At 39.4% G+C, this 21,682-nt stretch overlaps 1 protein-coding gene across 13 annotated transcripts in view; it reads right to left on the bottom strand.

Annotated features, from left to right (window-relative positions):
• Lmbr1 (limb region 1) overlaps nt 1-21,682 on the bottom strand; it is a 148,620-nt gene that overhangs the window by 96,736 nt on the left and 30,202 nt on the right. For 11 of the 13 annotated variants that reach the window (XM_006535764.4, XM_011249782.3, XM_006535768.4 and 8 more), the window contains one exon: nt 20,230-20,369. The exons of 1 other annotated variant lie outside the window; for it this stretch is intronic. In XM_006535764.4, the coding sequence (XP_006535827.1) occupies nt 20,230-20,369 (140 nt within the window). Of the gene's footprint in view, nt 1-7,882; nt 8,020-20,229; nt 20,370-21,682 lie in introns of those variants that run through there. One more of the 13 variants, XM_011249783.1, reaches the window with a different exon arrangement.

Below are 21,682 nucleotides of genomic sequence, written 5' to 3' on the forward strand. Positions count from 1 at the left end.
TTTTCTGCTTTTATTAACCATCACTTCCCCTGAGGCAACTAATTTGCAGGACTGTTAGCTGCTAGCATGCTAGGCTCAACACTTTCTGCCTTTTCCTTTCCTGTTTCGTTTCCCCGACCCGACCCAGGTATACCAGGTCCTGGTTTTCTTTACTCGAAATCTTCATGTGTCCATCCAGTCTCCCCATGCCTAACGTGCTCTGAGTGAGGGGGTCCAAGACACAACTTTTCAGGAACTGTATAGGCCTGGATCAAAGCAGTGCATCATGTCCAGTACAAACATTTGTGTGTGGTCTCTGCTCCCTATTTCAACTGTTCAACATTATTTTCCTTAAGGTTTTCCAGATATAAGAAATAGAACAGTAATTCCTGTTATGTGAATTATTATATCCTAGAGACACATCATCAAGTGTTAAGATGATGTACTGGCTAGTTTTGTGTCAACTTGACACAGCTGGAGTTATCACAGAGAAAGGAGCTTCAGTTGGGGAAATGCCTCCATGAGATCCAACTGTAGGGCATTTTCTCAATTAGTGATCAAGGGTTTCAGGCCCCTTGTGGGTGGAACCATCTCTGGGCTGGTAGTCTTGGGTTCTATAAGAGAGCAGGCTGAGCAAGCCAGGGAGGCAAGCCAGTAAGGAACATCCCTCCATGGTCTCTGCATCAGCTCCTGCTTCCTGACCTGTTTGAGTTCCAGTTCTGACTTCCTTGGTGATGAACAGCAGTCAGTATGGAAGTGTAAGCTGAATAAATCCTTTCCTCCCCAACTTGTTTCTTAGTCATGATGTTTGTGCAGGAATAGAAACCCTGACTAGGACAGATGATGTGCTTGGTTTTAGGTATGGTGGAAAACAGCAATTCTAAATAACCTGTATTATAAGAAGACATCATTGTGTCAAGGATCATACTCAACTTAGAGGAAACAGTTTTTATCCAATTAGATGACACACACCCCTTTCAGAAAACCATATTTTAAAAAAGAAACTATCTGTGTGTCTATTAAGACCCTCTAAAGCACTATAGGGCAATGTCCAATCCTTCTGACAAAGGGCCTTTGTTCTATAATCAACCTCAGGTTCAAAAATGCCAGGTCAGGGCTAGAAAGATGGCTCAGCAGTTAAGAGCACTTACTGCTCTTGCAGAGAACACAGGTTCAATTCCCATCATCCACATGGTAGCTCACAACCATCTATAACTTTAGTGCCAGGAGATCTAAGACACCCCCCACTCTAGCTTCTGTGGGCACAAGGCACACACATGGTGCATAGATAAAAATGTAGACAAAACACAATTTTTTATGTTTAAATTTTAAAATTAGTAAAATAGCTCATTTAAAAAAAAAAAGAAAAGAAAAACTGAAAGAAATGTCAGATCTAAAGTCAGAAAACAGCTATGCTTCACTTCCTAATGAATGAATTCAAGTCTCTAAACTTCCAGTAGTAATTCTTTTTTTTTTAATTACATTTATTTCTTATTGATTACATGTATTTATGTGTCTGGGTACATGTGAAGGTCAGAGGATATCTTGCTTGAGTTGGTTCTGTCCTTTCTTAATAAATTCTTTTTTTTCTAGATTTATTTATTGTTATATGTAAGTACACTGTTAGCTGTCTTCAGACGGGGCGTCAAATCTCATTACCGATGATTATGAGCCACCATGTGGTTGCTGGGATTTGAACTCAAGACCTTAGGAAGAGCAGTCAGTGCTCTTAACCGTTGAGCCATCTAACCAGCCCTCCAGTAGTAATTCTACAGTAATTTTATAATGAGAAATTCCCACATCCAAGCTCTGTATTGCATCAATTGCTCTTCATCATTTGGGTTCCCAACTCCAGCCTTAGAATAAATTTTATTGTCAATGAAAAATGAAGAAATTGTGATGTGTACAAAAAATTAAAACATGTTCACCTCAATAGCCCCATTGTGCAGTAAATTACACACAGTGCTCTGGTTCAGGTACAGTTTCAATGTGCCACCCCACATGCCCAGTCTGAGAAGCCTGGTGTCCAGTGTAGCAATGCTGAAGAGTTGGAATCTTTTAGAGACATGGTCTCATGAAAGATGGTTAGAGTGAGGTGAAGGGATTAATAATTTTTTCATGGAAATACATCCTCATTCTTAAAGAAAGTCATTGTAGCCAGATGGTAGTGACTCACTCCTTTAATGCCAGCACTCAGGAAGCAGAGGCAGGTGGATCTCCTAGTCTAAGGAGTGAGTTCCAGGACAGCCAGGGCTACACAGAGAAATCCTGTCTCAAGAACAAAAACAAACAAACCAACCCAGAAACTCAGTGTAAATGAGGCCACTCCATGACTGTAGTACATTCAGCACACACACAGCTACTTCTCTGGTAGGTGGGATTAGGACTAGGACATTCATGTGGTGACCCTACTCCTGAACTGCCAGAACTGTAAGGCAAACACTTCTTCCCAAAGTCCCAACCTCAGATGTTATTACAGCAACATAAATCTGACTAAACAAAAGTGTACAGCTTTGTCGAGTGTTTACTCTGTACCCACAGATAGTGAACACATCTGTCTTAGTTAGGGTTTTACTGCTGTGAACAGACACCATGACCAAGGCAAGGCTTATAAAAAACATCATTTAACTGGGGCTAGCTTACAGGTTCAGAGGTTCAGTCCATTATCATCAGGGTGGGAGCATGGGAGATTAACTGTAATCTCCAAAGCAAGGCAGGAAACCAGCTGGACAAACTCCAAACTCTGCATTTCCATGGCTGATGTCAAAGCAGTCTTCAGATCTCCATTCCTGTTTCATCTTTGTTGACTGCAACAAACTGCTTTCTCCTGGGCTGGTTCCACTTGCTGTTAGCAGCTTTCCTCAGCATGTATACCATGGCTCTGGCATCTTTAACATCTTTGAGTCTCCAAGGCAATTTCAATGTTACAGCTTCTTGTTTCAGTGTCTGGGATTCCACTTGATCTTTTGGACTCCTTCTAAGGGCTGGCATCACTTCTCCAGCTCTGCCCTCTGTAGCACTCTAAGCTCAGGTTGATCCACTCCACTACGGCTGCTGTTCTTGGTGATCATCCCATGGTACTGACATCTCCAATACACTGGGGTTTTCCATTCCAACTAGGCTTCACCAATAGCCTCTCATAGGCTCACTTCATGGTGCCAAGCCTCAAATCCTTTGCATGACCCCTTCTGTCCTGGGCCATCAACTACAGCTGAGGCTATACCTTCTCCAATGGCTTTCCATGACCTCTCACAGTGCCAAGCCTCAGCTGTTCTTCATGACACCTTCATGCCTTCAAAACCAGTACCACCTGGGTAATTCTTACACATTACCAAGTCCAGCTGTAGCACGAGATACAACCTTGGCTATCTTTGGAACACAGCTTCTTTGTGCTCCCAGAAAACACTTCCCAGAAGATTTCACCTCAGTGATGCTGGTCTCTTCATAATCACTGCTAATTTCTTAGCTCCAGCTAACCAGCATCAATTGTCCCAGTAGTTCCTTCCATTCTTAACTCTAGAGCCAGAGCCACATGGCTGAAGCTGCCGAGGAGTTCTGCTGCTGGTAGGAATTAGAACATGACCCTCTTGTACTACTGCATTGTCACTGGCTTTCTGTTTTCCAAATCCTTCACTGCCTAAGCTTGGCTATCCTGGGTCTTGCTCTGTAGATTGGCCTTGAACGAAGAGGTCAGCATGCCTGTCTCCTGGGATTTAAGGTATGTACCACCATGCCTGGATCTAAATTTAGCTGGGTAGGATCTTGCCCCAAGGTCCCACTCCCTTAATCTGTTATTTCCTAGAACACAGGATTTTGCTCCATTTCACTTCCTGGTATGCCTTTAATACTCGAACAATATATTTTATATTTTGCCTTTCTAAGCTTGCCATGCTCGTTCAAACTCCTCTTTGTGAGACTTAACCAGCGAACAAAGTCTCTGCTGGGCTTTTTTGAAACTTCCTTTGTCAATGCAATTAATCCAAGTCTCTTCACCTTAGCCTCAGACAGACTTTTCAGACAAGGGCAAAAAGTAGCCACATTCTTCACCAAAATACCACAAAAACAGTCTTTATGCCACATATTGAAATTCTTCTCCTTTGAAATCTTTTGTGCCAGGTCTACACAGTTCAAATTACTCCCAGCAACAAAGTCTTCCATATTCCTACTAGGATGACCCATTAAGCCCCACTTAAAGCATTCCACTGCTTTCCAAATCCAAAGTCCAAAAATCCACATTCTTTCAAATAAAAGCATGGTCAAGCCTATCACAGAAATACCCCACTCCCAGTACCAATTTCTGTCTTATTAGGGCTTTACTGCTGTGAACAGACACCATGACCAACGCAAGTCTTATAAAAAACAACATTTAATTGGGACTAGCTTACAGGTTCATAGGTTCAGTCCATTATCATCAAGGTGAGAGCATGGCATCATCCAGGCTGTCATGGCACAGGCAGAGCTGAGAGTTCTACGTCTTCATCCAAAGGCTGCTAGTGGAAGACTGACTTCCAGGCAACTGGGGTGAGAGTCTTAAGCCCACACTCACAGTGATACACCTACTCCAACCAGGTCACACCTATTCCAACAAGGCCACACCTCCAAATGGTGCCACTCCCTGGTCCAAGAATATACAAACCATCACATCTTTGCCCCAGACATTTCCACAAACCCCTATAGAATCTGTGCTTCCTGCTATCTTTATCCCTTTACCCACTCCAGCCAACCACTAATTCTTTACTTCCAAAAGACAGAATTTTTTACAAGTTCTATGTAACTAGATCATGTAGTTTGTGTTGGCTTTTTTTGTTTGTTTCGTTTTGGTCTGATTTCTGTCACTGTGTTCTGTGACTGTATCACAGACCATAACAGCCCTTATTGTCTCATCTGTCAGCATCTGAGTTACTCCTACCTTGTGGCTGTTACATATGAAGCTGTTATTAACCATGCATGTTCAGACTTTGCAATGGATACAGGCTTTCATTTTGAGTAAGTATGCAGCAGAAGATAGCAGAAGATGAGAGCTGTGTGTTTGTATTTTTAGAAAATTGACAATATCTTCCTAATTGGTTATATTTTCCATTCCCACCAGAAAAATAAAGTTCTTCACATGCCCTGAAAACAAATTCTTTAACAGCTATGAGATCTGCAGGTTCTCTTTCCCAGTCCATGGTTTCTTTTTCTAATCAAAGAATAGTTTTTCACATGTAACAAAGCCAAATTTATGAAGCTTTTCTTTCATTAATCCTGATGTTGGTATTGTATGAGACAAGGTGGTGTAGCCCAGTGTCTCAGAGATTCTACTGTTTGCTTCTATTCCTTCTGTGGCTTTACATTTACCTCTGTGACTCTCTAAGCTATTTCATGTGGTACCAGGTATAGACTAAAGGTCAATTTTTGCCTGTGATTATCAAACTGTTCTAATTCTATTTGTTAAAAATATCCTTTACTCACTAAATTTCATCTTTTTACCTTTGTCAAAAGTCAATCAGCAATACATATGTGTATGTTCTTGGACTCAATACCCTGCTAGATTGAATACTGCTCTGTCCTTATGCTGTCACCACACTGTCTTGATCATTACAGACTGAAAAACTTCTTTATGTAGAAAGTCCTCCAAACTCGTTCTCTTCAACGTTGTTCAGACCATTGAAAATTCACTGAAATCTCATCTGAATTTTAGGTAAATTTATCAATTTTCATTTTAAAAAAATATCTATTGGGGACTGGAGAGATGGCTCAGCGGTTAAGAGCACTGGCAACTCTTCCAGAGGTCCTGAGTTCAATACCCAGCAACCACATGGTGGCTCACAATCGCAATGGGATTCAATGCACTTTTGGTGTATATTTGAAAATAGCTACAGTGTACTCATATAAATATAAATAAATAAATATTTTTTAAAATGCCTATTGGGATTTTGACTGGCATTGTGTTAAATCTATAAATTAATGAGAGGGAAGACTAGCCTATTAACATTATCATTGGAGGGGGGGGATATAGGGGACTTTGGGGATAGCATTTGAAATGTAAATGAAGAACATATCTAATAAAAAAACATTATCATGGACAAAAATGTAACCAAACTCACAAACTGGAACCCTAGTTCCCAGTGTGATGACATCTGAAGGCAGAGCTTTGAAGATATCAGGGAGCTATAAGATCTCAGACATAACAATGAATGGCTGCCAAGCCTCCCTTGGGCCAGGGTCCTATGAATATCCAATGCCTGCTACTGGTATTCATTCTTGGGGAAGAAAATTACTTAGAAAAGATTCATGTTTTCTATCTTCTTAAGACAAAGAAATGTTTTAAACTGAAAGGACAGCTACTCCTGCTTCTAATGGACTCAACAAAGATCACTGTCTCACTAGAATCCTTACACAAAATACATGAACCACTTGTTAAGAAACCAAAAATAAAATATTTACAATAACTCCAAAAATAACATAGAAATTTGTAGGAGAAAATTATCTCACCCAAAAGCAAATTATGTTTTGTTTAAAGAGTTTTGATAAATTCCCCTCACACACAAATCCCTAATTCACAATGACACACCAGGAACTTGACTCCAGGCCTCTCTCTCTCTACTACTCTATGTCATCTCAAAATTACTATTTTGTGTGAAAAGGGCATCAATAAACTTAATTACTTTATCTACCAAAAGAACACATCAGTACCATTTTATTCCAGCCATATTGGATATATTAGCCCACTAAGTCTGTCTATTGGCTTAAATGAGCCCATGATCATTAAGCCAATTAAACAGGACAAAGCAATACTACAGTTATCTTTTTAGTAGTGTACATACAAGCATATTTACATACACACAGAAAGCCTCCTTAAAACACCTTCAAGGTGCAGAAAGTTTTTAAAAATCAATTTCAAGGAGCTGGGGAAACAACTGCTTTGGTAATGTGCTTGTTTTACAAGCATGAGGACCTGAGATCAGTCCCCAGCACCCACATAAAAATGCAGGTGGGATGGAATATGTTTGTAATCCCAGAGCTGGGGAGGTGGAGACGACTTACTGGCCAGTAACCAGCCTATCTTAACTAGTGAGACGCAAGTCAATTAAAGATTCTGTTTTTAAAAAGCAAAGTGGATGGTTCTTGAATACTACCACCTGAAGCTGACCTCTGACCTCCACATGTATGCATGTGTACACATACCCACACACATATACATAAGCGCACACACACCAAAACACTTTATAAATTCAATTTTAATAACCCAACATATTAGATATATTCTACATACCCAGTGCACTATATTGTCTTGGCCAAAAATCAGGTATTCCCCCTCTCTGTAATTTAAAGGAGATTAACCACCTTTACAGCAGTTGAGTGAGAAGCATTTTACATCTGCCATAGTTTAGCTGTCATGACCTTGGAAAAACTTCAACTCTATCAATGGGCTATCTCCTGTTTAATGGGTTACAACTCTGCCCTTACCAAGAACAGAAGAGAAACGACACCCAAGTTTTTAAACAAATCTTTAAAAAATATTGGGGGGGGGGGTGCGCCAGAAAGATGGCTCAGTGGTTAAGAGCACTGACTATTCTTCCAAAGGTCTTGAGTTCAAATCCCACCAACCACAAGGTGGCTCACAACCATCCATAATGAGCCCTCTTCTGGAGTGTCTGAAGACAGCTACAGTGTACTCACATATAATAAATAAATAAATAAATAATTCTAATTCACCATCACTCAGGCAAAACAAGAACAAAAAAAAAATGGTGTGAATTATAGCTGAAACTAGCTCAACTCTTTCCTTACCATTCTCATTAATTTTACTCAACAAGGCTTACAATTAAAAAAAAAAAAAAACTATACATGACATTAAAAATAACAGTGACAAAAACCTCAGCAGAATTGGGAAACGGGCTCACTGTGTAAGCACACTTACTCTGCAAGCATGAGGACTTGAGTTTGAATGCAAGCACCCAGACAAGAAGCCAGGCACTGGGGCACAGAGACAGGGGCATCTCAAGCACTTCCTGCCCAGCCACCCAAACAGTTGCACTTCCAGTTCAGTGAGAAACCCTGTCTCAAGGAAATAAGATGAAAGATGATAAAGGAAGACATCTAGTATAATGCTCTGGCTCTCACATTTATGTGATCAGGAGAATGTATGACACAACACACACATAGCGCACACACACACACACATACATAGATACATATAAAACAAGTATTTTTTAAACTAAGCACAAAATAAATTGCCAAGAGAGACACAACTTCTTTAACAACACAAATATAGCAGAGTAGAGCATTCTTCTTCCTTTCTACCTCTTTGCATAGCCTAAGTGGCACAGGAGTACTCTAAAAAATCATAAGTGTATATTTAAGCACCTTTGTGACATGCCTAAATCTCCAGACCTCTGTATCACATATGTTTCACCCATAAAGTTCATTAAAAGAGAACTGAGCTGAGCTGGAGACGCAAGCCAGGCTCTCCACTTCTAGCTACACTCTCCACACCATTCAAACATCAGCCTCAGAAAAACTACCAAATACAAATATATGAATACTAATGTTTGCTATATTTTCATAAACAGAAAATAGACTGCCATTTTTAGCATAAAAGAGACCTTACATCCTTTTTTGGGCTTTTTTTTAATTGTTTTGTTGTTTTGTTTTGTTTTGTTTTTTAGACAGGGTTTTTTTGTGTATCCCTGGCTGTCCTGGAACTCAGTCTATAAGACCAGGCTAGCCTCGAACTCAGAAATCCCCCTGCCTTTGCCTCCCAAGTGCTGGGATTAAAGGCATGTGCCACCACCGCCCAGCTGAGACCTTACATGCTTATTATTGATTTGTGCACATATATATTTGCAGAACAAGAAATTCAAAATATTCTCTGCAGACCAAAAGTCAAAAAAGTAAAACTTGCCTTAGGCAAAAACTCACAGATCAAAAAATAATAATTATTATTATTATTATTATTATTATTATTATTATTATTATTAACCAATTCACTTATTTAAAACTAAGATAGGGCTAGGAAGCTAATATGGTCAATGAAGTGTTTGTTGCACAAGCATGAGAACCCAAACTCATTCCCCTCAAACTATCAGGAGTGGTGGCACATCTCTAATGACAGCACTTGGGAGGTGGAGGCAAGGCACTGACTTAAGGCTAGTCCTTTGGGGCAGGGGGAAATATGTGTATTCAATATGCATTGCAAAGTGGCTTGTCAACTTTTCAAAACTCAATAAATTTGTGGACTTTCCCTTAAAAGCATTCTACAATTCTAATACAATTGAAAATTGTTACCAACTTTACACATATTTTATTCTATATATTTACCTTAATTTATAATATAAAAGTTGTCAAATTTCTCCGCTTCAAAAAACTAAAATTATATTCTTCAATAGATTGCAAAACTTAAGAAAGGTAGTTTGCCAGAGTCAGTATCCACAGCAAGCCACTGGATTAGTAGCCAATGCCCAGTCCCAAAATACAGTTCAGTTTGAGGTTCAAACACAAGACCAAATTACTGGCTCACCATAGAGTTATCTTCTACTGCCACCTGCTGGTATCACAAAATAGTTCAAAATACAACATACAACTCATGTTGAGAGAACCTCGAGTTTAGAGCCTCTGTCGATCTGATAGATTCACAAAAACAAACAAACAAAAAAAAACAAACAACAAAAAAAAAACAGTGAGCACACTCCCTCGGTTTGAGCCTTTATGCTGTAAAACAAATGGTGACGTAGAGGCACATATGCCTGTAAGTACCCTTCATTTAACAAGATATATTCATTGGCATCAAAAGAAAGTCCTCAGAGAGATTAGCCAGCTCACCAGGGCTCACGCTAACAACCTGAACTGAAACTAGACATTTCACTTGCCAATGTATAGCTCCACACCAGCAAACACAACTGACGCAAACACTAGGCACCACTGGAGAAAAACACCTCCAAAACCAGAGAATTATGCCCAGACTTAAGACTAGAACTTAATTCTATCATTCTCTCCTTCAAATTTTTACCATTATTGGCTTTTAATTTTAAGTACACATGGCGGAAAAGTAGTCACTGCAAAGTAAGAATCTTGGGAACTTCCAAAATAAAAAATTAACAGTGCCAAGACACAAAAGATGACACTACAAAGGAATTTCTCTGTCCCCCTTTTACTCCTATTTTGCTTATGCCAATGATGCCACTTTGTCTTAGTCAGGGTTTCTTGCTCAGCCTGCTCTCTTATAGAACCAAGACTACCAGCCCAGAGATGGTCCCACCCACAAGGGGACCGCCCTCCTTGATCACTAATTGAGAAAATGCCTTACAGTTGGATCTCATGGAGGCATTTCCTCAACTGAAGCTCCTTTCTCTGTGATAACTCCAGCTGTGTCAAGTTGACACCCAAAACCAGCCAGTACAGACTTTGACACCTCTGCCTCTTCATTACAGCTTAAACTGTATGGCATGCTCAGTCAAAGAATCACAGTGGAGATTACTCTCTTCAGATAACTACTTGCCTTTGAAAAACTGCTCTTGGCCTGATACCGGGCTTTCACCAAGTATAAGCACTTTGACCTTGCAGTTATGATAGGCCTGAGCTCCTACTCCAAAATGCTAGGCATGCACAAAAGTACTGTGTATCATCAAATAAAAATGATCTATGTGTGGCCCAGCATAAGCCCTAATAGAACAAAGTGATTCCATGAAGAAGTGCCCCAAATACTCAAGGCTCCCTCTTGTTGATTTTGAAGAGGGGCCCCTTGTCTAGTTTATTGGGTGGCTCTCGCTCTACAGACCTCTCAGGACAATAATAAAAAAGTAAGATGCCGGGCTGGTGAGATGGCTCAGTGGGTAAGAGCACCCGACTGTTCTTCCAAAGGTCCGGAGTTCAAATCCCAGCAACCACATGGTGGCTCACAACCATCTGTAACAAGATCTGACGCCCTCTTCTGGTGTGTCTGAAGACAGCTGCAGTGTACTTACATATAATAAATAAATAAATCTTTAAAAAAAAAAAAAAAGTAAGATGCCTATATCCCATGGGAATACTCACCAAAGTGTCCCTGGACAGAGGAGGCTTAAACAGAGAAGAGGATAAAGAAGACACGATAATCCAAAAGGACACTGGGGAGCTGAGGACCCAGTGGGTCCATGAAAATATGCTGTTTACTTCATCTTACTCTGGTGCAGTCATTAGATGAGCAGGTACTTTTTTACATACATTCTACGCTTCTCACATAAAAACCCAACCCACTTGTTCTTGTTCTATTCATTCTGCAGATAAAACACTGACTTGACATTTTTAACAGTTTGTTCAGGGTCCCTAACAGTAAGACAGAGAACTGAAATTCTAAGCTAGGCTAGCTGACTCCAAAGTCAAAAAACAGGCCCTCATGGGAGAACTTCTAAAATAAAATAAAAGACAGTGAGCTTTGAAGAGTGACGTACAAAACTACTCTGTAAACTCCTGATGGAATAAACGTGCAAGAACAAACAAAACTGCTGACAAGAAGAAAGTTAGTGTTTCCTACATTCATGGTGGAAGAGGATCTTCTTCACAGAGAAACAATTAAGAGAGCTGGGCGTGGTGACGCACGCCTTTAATCCCAGCACTTGGGAGGCAGAGGCAAGCAGATTTCTGAGTTCGAGGCCAGCCTGGTCTACAAAGTGAGTTCCAGAACAGCCAGGGCTATACAGAGAAACCCTGTCTTGGAAAAAAAAAAAAATTAAGAGAAACCAAAGCCAAAGGGGGGAAAAAGACCACTTGATACAAAAATATAAAAACTCCAGGTCCCCAAAGAGCATACAAAATCAAAAGTCAAAATAGCAACTATAAATAAACATTTATAGGGGTTTAGTTTTAAAGAAACCAAATAGTTTGATACAAAAAGGGGGAGTTCGTGACAAATTATATATGTACTCGATGTCTATAAACGAATTAAAATTGAAAGATCACTAATTTTTCTAATGATAATCAGGGAAGCTATTTCTTAGTCACATCTTTGGCAACAAAGATATCAGTATTTGATGCTACTGGGTTTATGTTAGAAACAAAGGCACCTATATCATCTGTCAGAAGAACTTCTAAAAAATAGTATGCCAATGATACTTATTACTCTAATGATTTCCATCATAATTATCTATGCAAATTGTAGAAACTCAAGTCACTGTGAAAAATCCCCTGGAAACCCAACAGAAGACAGTTAAGTAAGAGTCCTGAGAAGACAGAAAGCTGCTCTGTACCTGGGAATACTCAGCCCCCACATCACAGCTGTCAGAAGTCACTGGAGAAGTGGTCTCACTTCTGAAAGCAGTAAGGTAAGAGCTGATACAGGCACTAAAAATGTTTTCAATGACTATGAAGAACAGAAAAATTATCAGCACAAATTCAGTGCTTGAAAGATTCAAATTACATGTGCTATAAACACATGGTACATATATGTACTACAAAAAAAAGCCAATGCCATTTTCTGCTTTGTATGTTTTGATATTCCTGTTCATTCTAGAGTAAGCATGTACTATTGATGTGCTCAATAAAGTTACAGCTGGCAATATGGCTGCCCCTCCTTGCATCTTCTCAGCAATAATGGCTCCTGTGCTTTCACAAAAACAGAAGAGATAAAGCTTACTCCTATGTCACTCAGAAAGATACTTATAGAGGAACAACTTGAATTGGATTCAATTTCACAACATCCACAGGAACCTGATAATCACTTCAGACTCACTGTTGCTCTCTAGAGGCTTGAACACAAATATCACTACAGCAAATGAAAAAGCAGCTTTCACAGGCAACACAGTGAGGCTTTCCCAGCAGCCAGCATCAGTAAAGGCTACAAGAGTAAGTCCACTTCTCAATTGTCAACCAGAGACCCCAAACTATTTAATACAAACAAGGTACCCTGGATACATAGTCATCATCGTTGTCTCCTCCTCCTCTTCCTCCTCCTCCTCCCCCACTCCTCCTCCCCCACTCCTCCTCCTCCTCCTCTTCCTCCTCCTCCTCCTCCCCCACTCCTCCTCCCCCACTCCTCCTCCTCCTCCTCCCCCACTCCTCCTCTCCTTCCCTCCTCCACCACCTCCGCCTTTTGTTTTTGTTTTTGTTTTTGGTGGTGGTGGTGTGGTGTGGTGTGGTGTGGTGTGGTGTGGTGTGGTGTGGTGTGGTGTGGTGTGGCATGGTGTGGTGTGGTGCAGTGTGGTTTTTAGAGACAGGGTTTCTGAGTGACCCTGGCTGTTCTGAAAATTAGAGATCCCCTGGATCTGCCTCCCAAGTGCTGGATTAAAAGCATACAGCACCACCACTCAATGAATACAACTTTTTCTAAGCCAAATGAGCAAGTCACAGAATTTTTATTGAAGAAGATATTTTACCATTAACTCAAAAGGCAGCTCACAAATTAGAAAAAAAAATCTAAAATCTTTTAGCTTAAAAAACAATAAATACCCCACATTGCATTTGATGTGTGTATCAGGTTGAGGTCTTTGATCCACTTGGACTTGAATTTTGTGCAGAGTGATAAATATGGATCTATTTGCATTCTTCTACATATAGGTAGACCAGCACCATTTGTTGAAGATGCTTTCTTTTTTTTCCATTGTACAGTTTTGCCTGCTTTGCCAAAAATCAAGTGTTCCTAGGTGTATGGGTTTATTTCAGGGTCTTGGATTCAATTTCACTGATTAACTTGTCCGTTCCTATACCAACACTATGCAGTTTTTATTACTATTACTCTGTAGTACAGCTTGAGATCAAGACCAAGGTGATACCTCCAGAAGTTCTTTTATTGTTCATGACTGTTTCAGCTACCCTGAATTTTTTTTTCCATATGAAGTTGTGAATTTCTCTTTCAAGGTCTGTAAAGAATTGTGTTGGAATGTTGATGGGAATTGCATTGAATCTGTACATTCCCTTTGGTAAGATGGCCATTTTCACTATGTTAATCCTAATAATTCATGAGCATGTAAGATTTTTCCATCTTCTCATATCTTCCTCAGTTTCTTTCTTCAGAGACTTGAAGTTCTTGTCATATAGGTCACTCACTTGATTGGTTACATTTACACCAAGATATTTTATACTATTTGTAGCTATTGTAAAGGGTGTTGTCTGCCTACCTTCCTTCTCACTCTGTTTATCATTTGTGTAAATGAGGGCTACTGATTTCAAATTTTGTATCCAGCCACTTTGCTGAAGGTGTTCATTCGCTACAGTAGTTCTCCAGAAGAATTTTTGGGGTCACTTATTATGTATACTATCATATCACCTATATATGCTAACAATATTTTGACTTCTTTTCCAGTTTGTATCCCCTTGATCTCCTTTAGTTGTCTTAATGTCTTTGATCCACTTGAACTTGAATTAGCCAGAACTTCAATTACAATATTGAATAGCTAGGAAGAGAGTGGGCAGCCTTGTCTTGTTCCTGATATTAGTGGAATTGCTTTAAGTTTCTTTCCATTTAATTTGATGTTGGCTATTGGATTGCTGTATATTGCTTTTATTATGTTTAGGAATGCACCTTTATATCTCTGATCTCATTATTTGTAAATGAAGGAGTTTGGATTTTTGTCAAAGACTTTTTCAGCATCTAATGAGATGATCATTAGGTTTTTTTTTCCTTCCAGTTTGTTTGTTTGATTACATTGATGGATTCTTTTTGTATATTGAACCATCCCTGCATTCCTAGGATGATGCCTACTAAATCATGGTGGAAAATCTTTGATGTGTTCTTGAATTCAGTTTGTAAGCATTTTATTGAGTATTTTGGCATCAATGTTCACAGGAAATTGGTCTGAAATTCTTTTTTTGTTGAGTCTTTGTGTAGTTTAAGTATCAAGGTGACTATGGTCTCATTGAATGAGTTTGGCAATGGTCTTTCTGTTTCTATTTTGTGGAATAGTTTGAGGAGTATTAGTATTAGCTCTTCTTTGGAAGTCAGATAGAATTCTGCACTAAAAAACATCTGGTCCTGGATTTTTTGGGTGTGGGAGACTTCTAATAACTGCTTCTATTTCCTTGAGCATTATAGGACTATTTAAATAGTTTACCTGGTCATGATTTAATTTTGGTAAGTGGTATCTATCTAGAAAATCATCCATTTCTTCTAGATTTTCCAGCTGTGTTGAGTATAAGCTTTTGAAGTAAAACCTAATTTTTTTTTAATTTCCTCAGTGTCTGTTGTTACTTCTCCCTTTCATTTCTGATTTTGTTAATTTGGATACTGCCTGACTTTTAGTTAGTTTGGCTAAGAGTTTGTCTATCTTGTTTATTTTTCTCAAAGAACCAGCTCTTGGTTTTGTTGATTCTTTGTATTGTTCTCTTTGTTTCTAATGGATTGATTTTAGCCCTGAGTTTATTTCCTGATTATCTACTCTTGAGTGTGTTTGCTTCCTTTCCCCCCCCCCACCCCCTAGAGCTTTCGGGTTTACTTTTAAATCAATAGTATGAGAACTCTCCAATTTTTTTATGAAGGCATTTAGTCCTATGAACTTTCCTCTTAGCACTGCTTTCATTGTGTCCCATAAGTCTGGGTATGTTGTGCCTTTATTTTCATTGAATTCTAGAAAGTCTCTGATTTCTTTATTTCTCCTTTGACCCAGTGGTCATTGAATAGAGTTGTTCAGATTCCATGAGTTTGTAAGCTTCCTATTGTTTCTGTAATGGATGAAGTCCAGCTTTAATCCATGGCAATCTCATAAATGCAAGGGATTATTTCAATCTTTTTGTATCTATTAAGCCTTGCTTTGTGACCGAGTACATAGTCAATTTTGGAAAAGGTTCCACAAGGTGCTGAGAAGAAAGTATATTCTTTTGTGTTTAGGTGAAATGTTCTATAGATATCTATTAGGTCCATTTGATTCATAACTTCTGTTAGTTTCATTATTTCTTGGTTTAATTTCTGTTCCGACGACATGTCCATGGGTGGAAGTGGGATGCTGAAGTCTCCCACTATTAATGTGTGGTGTTCAGTGTGTGACTTAGCTTTAGTAATGTCTCTCTTATGAATACAGATGCTCTTGAATCTGTGGCATAGAGGTTCAGATTGGGATGTCATCTTAGTGGATTTTTCCTTTGATGAGTATGAAGTAACCTTCTCCATCTCTTTTTATTACTATTGATTGAAAGTCTATTTTACTGTATATTAAAATGGCTACTCCAGCTTGCTTCTTGGATCCTTTTGCTTAGAAAACCTTTTTTCTAGCCCTTTACAAAGAGGTAACATATATATTTGTTGCTGAGGTCTGTTTCTTGTATGCAGCAGAATGACGGATCCTGTTTACATATCCACTCTGTTAGCCTATGTCTTTTTATTGGTCAGTTGAATCCATTCATGTTGAGAGATATTAATGACCAATGATTGTTGGTTCCTGTGATTTTGATATCTGTGTGTGTGTGTTCCTCTTCTTTTGCTTTTGCTGTGAAATTATTAATTTCTAATGTTTTCTTGGATCTAGCTACCTTTCTTCTAGTATCCTCTGTAGGGCTGGATTAGAGGAAAGATACTGTTTAAATTTGGTTTGCAAGATTGCCCTGAACTCATTGGTACAGGAGACAATATCCTAAACAGAACACCAGTGGCTCAGGCTCTAAGATCAACAATTGATAAATGTGATCTCATGAAACTGAAAAGCAAAGGCTACCATCAATAGGACAAAACAGCAGCCTACTGATTGGTTGGGAAAGGATCTTCACCAGTCCTACAGCCATGGGAGGGTTAATATCTAAATTTATAAAGAACTCAAATCAGATACCAACAATCCAAGTAATCCAATTAAAAAATGGGGTACAAAGCTAAACAGAGAATTCTCCACAGAAATCTTAAATGACAGCAAAGCACTTAAAAAATATACTCAATATCCTTAGTCATCTGGAAAATATAAATCAAAATGACCCTGAAATCCTTTCTTATATCATAAGAATAGCTAAGATCAAAAACTCAAGTGACAGCACATGCTGGTGAGGATGTGGAGTAAAGGGAACACTCCTCCACTGCTGACGGAGTGCTAACTTGTACAACCACTTTGGAAACCAGTTTGGTGGTTTCTCAGAAAACTAGGAACAGCTCTCACTCAAGTCCCAGCTATTCTACTTCTAGGTATATAATCAAAAGGTGCCCCCACTATACCCCAGGTATACTTGCTCAACTATGTTCATACCAGCTTTATTTGTAATAGCCAGAAACTAGAAATAACCTAGATGTCCCTCAACAGAAAAATGGATAAAGAAAATGTGGTACATCTACACAATGGGATACTATTCAGCTATTAAAAACAAAGAAATCATAAATTCTGCAGGCAAATAGATGGAACATGGGATAACCAGAATGACACATACGGCATGTACTCAGTTATAAGTGGACATTAGCCATAAAGTGCAGGACAACCATGCTACAATCCACAGACCCAAAGTAACTGGGTAATAAGGAAGTCCCAAGGGAAGCTGTACAAATCTCACTCAGGGGAAACTACTAAGTAGTCATAGGAAATAAATGAGGGAAGGGAACTGAGTAGGAGAGAAGGTGAGGAGGGGAATGGGAATGACAATCAAGTATGGGCGGGGGGGAAAGAGGTCTGGGAGTGAGAATGGAAATTGGCATTGGGGGGTGGGGAATCTCTGGTGACTAGCTGGAGACCTGGGAGCCTAAGCATACAGGGAGCTGAAGGGTGTGACCCTAGCTGAGATTCCTACCAGAGGGGAATAGAAAGACTAAAGTGGCCACCTCCTGTAGCCACACAGGATTTCCAGAGGAATGAGGGGGACATAAACCCACCCAAAAAACTTTCAACCCAAAATCTGTCTTGCCTACAAGATATGAAGGGTTAAAGATGGAGCAGAGGCTGGGGGTACAGCCAACCAATGACTGTCCCAACTTGAGACCCATCCCATGTGAGAAAGCCAACCCCTGACACCATTAATGATACTCTGCTATGCTTGGAGATAGGAACCTATGGAAAGGCTTTATCCTGCAGCAGATGGAGGCAAATACAGAAACCCATAGCCAAACGTCAGGCAGAGCCTGGGGAGTCTTGTGGAAGAGTGGGGGATAGAAGTGACTAAGTCAGAGGTATCGAGGACACTTCAAGAATACCCAAAGAGTCAACTAACCTGGGACTATGGAGGCTCGTGGAGCCTGGGTTACCAACCAGGGAGCATGCAGGAGCTGGGCCTATACCCCCCCTACACATTTGTAACAAATGTGCTGCTTGGTCTTCATGTGGGTGCTGTAACAAGTGGAATAGGGGCTATCTTTGTCTCTGTTCCCTGCCATTGGATCCCCTTCCCCCTACCTGGAGTGTCTGACTGGACCTCAGTGGGAGAGGATGAACCTAGTCTTGCTAGGACTAGATGCCCCAGGGTAGGGTGGTACTCAATGGGGGACTCCCTTCTCTGAGAAGGTGGCAAGGGGCAGTGAGGGGAGGGATTTAGGAGGCTGGGACTGAAAAGAAAGGAGGAAGGGGATGAATAAAAAATATTTTTTATGAATAAAAAATAATAAGTACTTGTCAATGACTACTCTTCAAGATATTGTTTCATAGACTGTATTCTCTATTATAAAACACCTCTTCATTCGTATAAAGGAAATGATTTGTGTCCATACAAAAATATCTCACAGTGAGGTAACCCAATTTTACTGCTTTTGGTGTTTATAAACAATATATCTAACCTTCCATATAACTATAAAATTATATAAACATAATAAAATTAGCTTGATACTAATAATACCAGTAATTAATGATATAATTAATAACACTAGCCACAAAATCAACACTAAGAAAATAGAAATAGTATGAACAGGAAGAGTAATAAGAAAGCCATCTATGTACCCAAGAGCCATAACCCAGTCTAACAGATACTATAAAGAACTGTTCTAGCAAAGAACAGTTCAGTACACACACACTAAATTCATACATACTAAATACCTGTTAAGAGGCAGATATTCTCTATTAGAAACATTCCTAAAAGCAAGCCTACAAGGTATGTTTTACTATCTATTCTACTTAAGAAAGCAGTAACCTGAGACAGACAATAGTGCCTAAGTGTGGTAGAAAACAGATGAGCCGAAGTTGCACTATAGATCTACATCACTTGAAGGGAAATGATCTTGTGGTCTACACTGTCACGTTTTGTTTATTTGTTTGTTTTATTTTTTTGGTTTTTGTTTTTTAATCTTGAAGCATGGCCTCTCCATGTAGTCCTAGATGATCTGAGATTCACAGAGATTTGCATACCTGTCTTTCAGCACAGGGATTAAAAGTATGTGCCACCATACCCAACTACCATCATTACCTTTTAAATCACACTAAAATTTAAACTTGGCACTTGTGTTTTATTCAATCATGTTTTAAAATGGCGAAGAAAACAAAGTAGCAACTATAGCCTTAGTCTTCAGTAGAAACTAAAGTCCTCTGATATAATCAGATGAACCAAAAAGTCTTTTCCTAAAACATTTCAATGAAACAAAATCACAGTAAATCCCCAGGCTAATAGCTCATAATCTATAATCCCACACTCAAAAGGCTGAAGCTGAGAACTGCCATGAGTTCAAGACCTACACAGTGAATTCCAGGCCAGTTAAGGGTATAGCGTGAGACATTATTTCATACCACATCCACATGGCTAACTGACATCACAAACACACACACACACACACACACACGTGCAAAACTTACAGGAAGTATAAAACTGTTTCTTGACTAAGTAAAGGATGATAGCCAATTAGACATGGTAAGGAAAAGCTGGTTTCTGACTTCACTGAGGACTTCAATAGTTGTACTGGTTAGTTTTTTTTTTTGTCAACTTGACACAACCTAGACATATCCGGGAAAAGGGAATCTTAATTAAAAAAATTCCTCCACTAAATGGGCAAGTCTGTGGGGAATTTTTTTGATTAGTAACTGACATGGGTGGGCCCAGTCTAATATAGTTAGTGACACCCCCTAAGCAGGTAGTACTCAAGTACATAAGAAAGCAGGCTGAGCAAGCTTTGAGAAGAAAGCCAGTAAGCAGAACTCCTCCATGGCCTCTATATTAGCCAGTGCCTCCAGGATCCCACCCTGACTGCCCTCAGTGATGTAGAGACTATGACGTGGAAATATAAGCTGAAATAAACCCTTTCCTCCACAGGTTGCTTTAATCATGGTGTCTTATCACAGCAAGTAACCATCACTAAGACAATAGTTTACTGGAAGATGTTATAACTTGTGAAGGAAACTAAGAAAACCCTATAACTTACACAGCAGAAAAAAATAAATAAACAAACAAAAAAACAATCCTAAAGTAATGTATACTAACCGTGGATGAGGGAGCCATTCAGCCACTGAATATAGTAGTTGTGAGGAAAAGCAAGCAGGATCTCATTGCTGATGATTGAGAAGGGTAAAAGCAAAACCGCGCCAGCTGACACGGCTAGAGTGAAGGTGCTCAGAAACAACCTGCAAAAGAAGAGGCATCGTTACTGCGTTCGGCAAAGCAGTGAACGTGAAAACACCAGCCAGGGTCTTAGGTACGAATCCCAGTACAGGTATTCAACTGAGGTACAAACAGCATGCGGAAGACCTGGAAAGTGCAACCAGGCCAAATTCCTAAAAAGTGGCCCTAAAAGATCTATATACTTAAGAGAGTGCTGCACAGTTTTAAGAATTTTCATTACCATTGGTGGGTGTGTGTGTGTGTGTGTGTATGTGTGTGCATGCCTGTGTATAAAGGCAGTGGAGTGGGGTGCTATGGCATACGTCTAAGGTCAGAGGACAACTATGTGAAGTCTGTTTTCTCCTTCTACCTTTACACAAGACTCCAATATTGAACTCAGGTCTCCAAGCACACATAACAAATACCTTCCTGACACACTGAGTCATCTCATCAGCCCCTGATAGTCTCATTAAGTTTAAATTATAGTAGTAAATAGCAGAGAAGCAGTAAACAATACTATAATGCTAATCAATATTTCAAACACTACTTCAATACTTCTTAGATAATACAGCTTCAATATATAAAAAGAACCTTTATTTATTAAGTCAACAAAACAAACTGAAGAAAAATATTGACAGTAAATACAAAGTAGGCTCTCTATTCACACCAAAAAAAAAAAAAAAAAAAAACAAAAAAAACGCTTACATATTATCAGGAAATATGTTACTTCAAAATCTATCATCATTTCTAACAACCCACAGGACAGAGACTATAATCATGAGGAACTTTCACTTCTCAGTTACAGATTTCTGAAAAGTTTTAAATTCTTTCATAACACACACCTAATTTTGCAAAAGATTTTTTAAAAAGTAAATGACAAGGCAAAAGAGTAGATGTCTGTTGAGTCCAAGGCCAGCCTGGTCTACATAGGGAGCGTCAGGCCAGCCAGGGCAACACAGTAAGAAAGAAGAGGGGAGGATGAGGAAGGGGAGGGAGGGGATATGAGGAGGGAAAGGAAGGAAGAATAAAGAGGAGGAGAGGGGGATGAAAGGGGAGGAGGGAAAGGGGAAAGGAGGAAGAAAGAAGGCAGGCAAGCAGAGACTGCAGCAGTAGTGGCAAAGGAAACTTAATTAGCATTAAAGATAAAACTTGAGTATCAATCATGTTAAAGTTAATACTGAAAGAATGTGAAAACAAATGTAAGAAAAAATTTAAGTAAGAGTAAATGTCCTATCATGCATTTAATCAAGTAATCCCTCATTTAATGCCATCCTGTGGCAAACAGCAGAAGTGCATGTCTACACAGCCACAAGTATCCTGGAAAATCCTGGGTTCA

Source organism: Mus musculus, chromosome 5 (assembly GCF_000001635.26).
Source record: "Mus musculus strain C57BL/6J chromosome 5, GRCm38.p6 C57BL/6J".
NCBI lineage: Eukaryota > Metazoa > Chordata > Mammalia > Rodentia > Muridae > Mus > Mus musculus.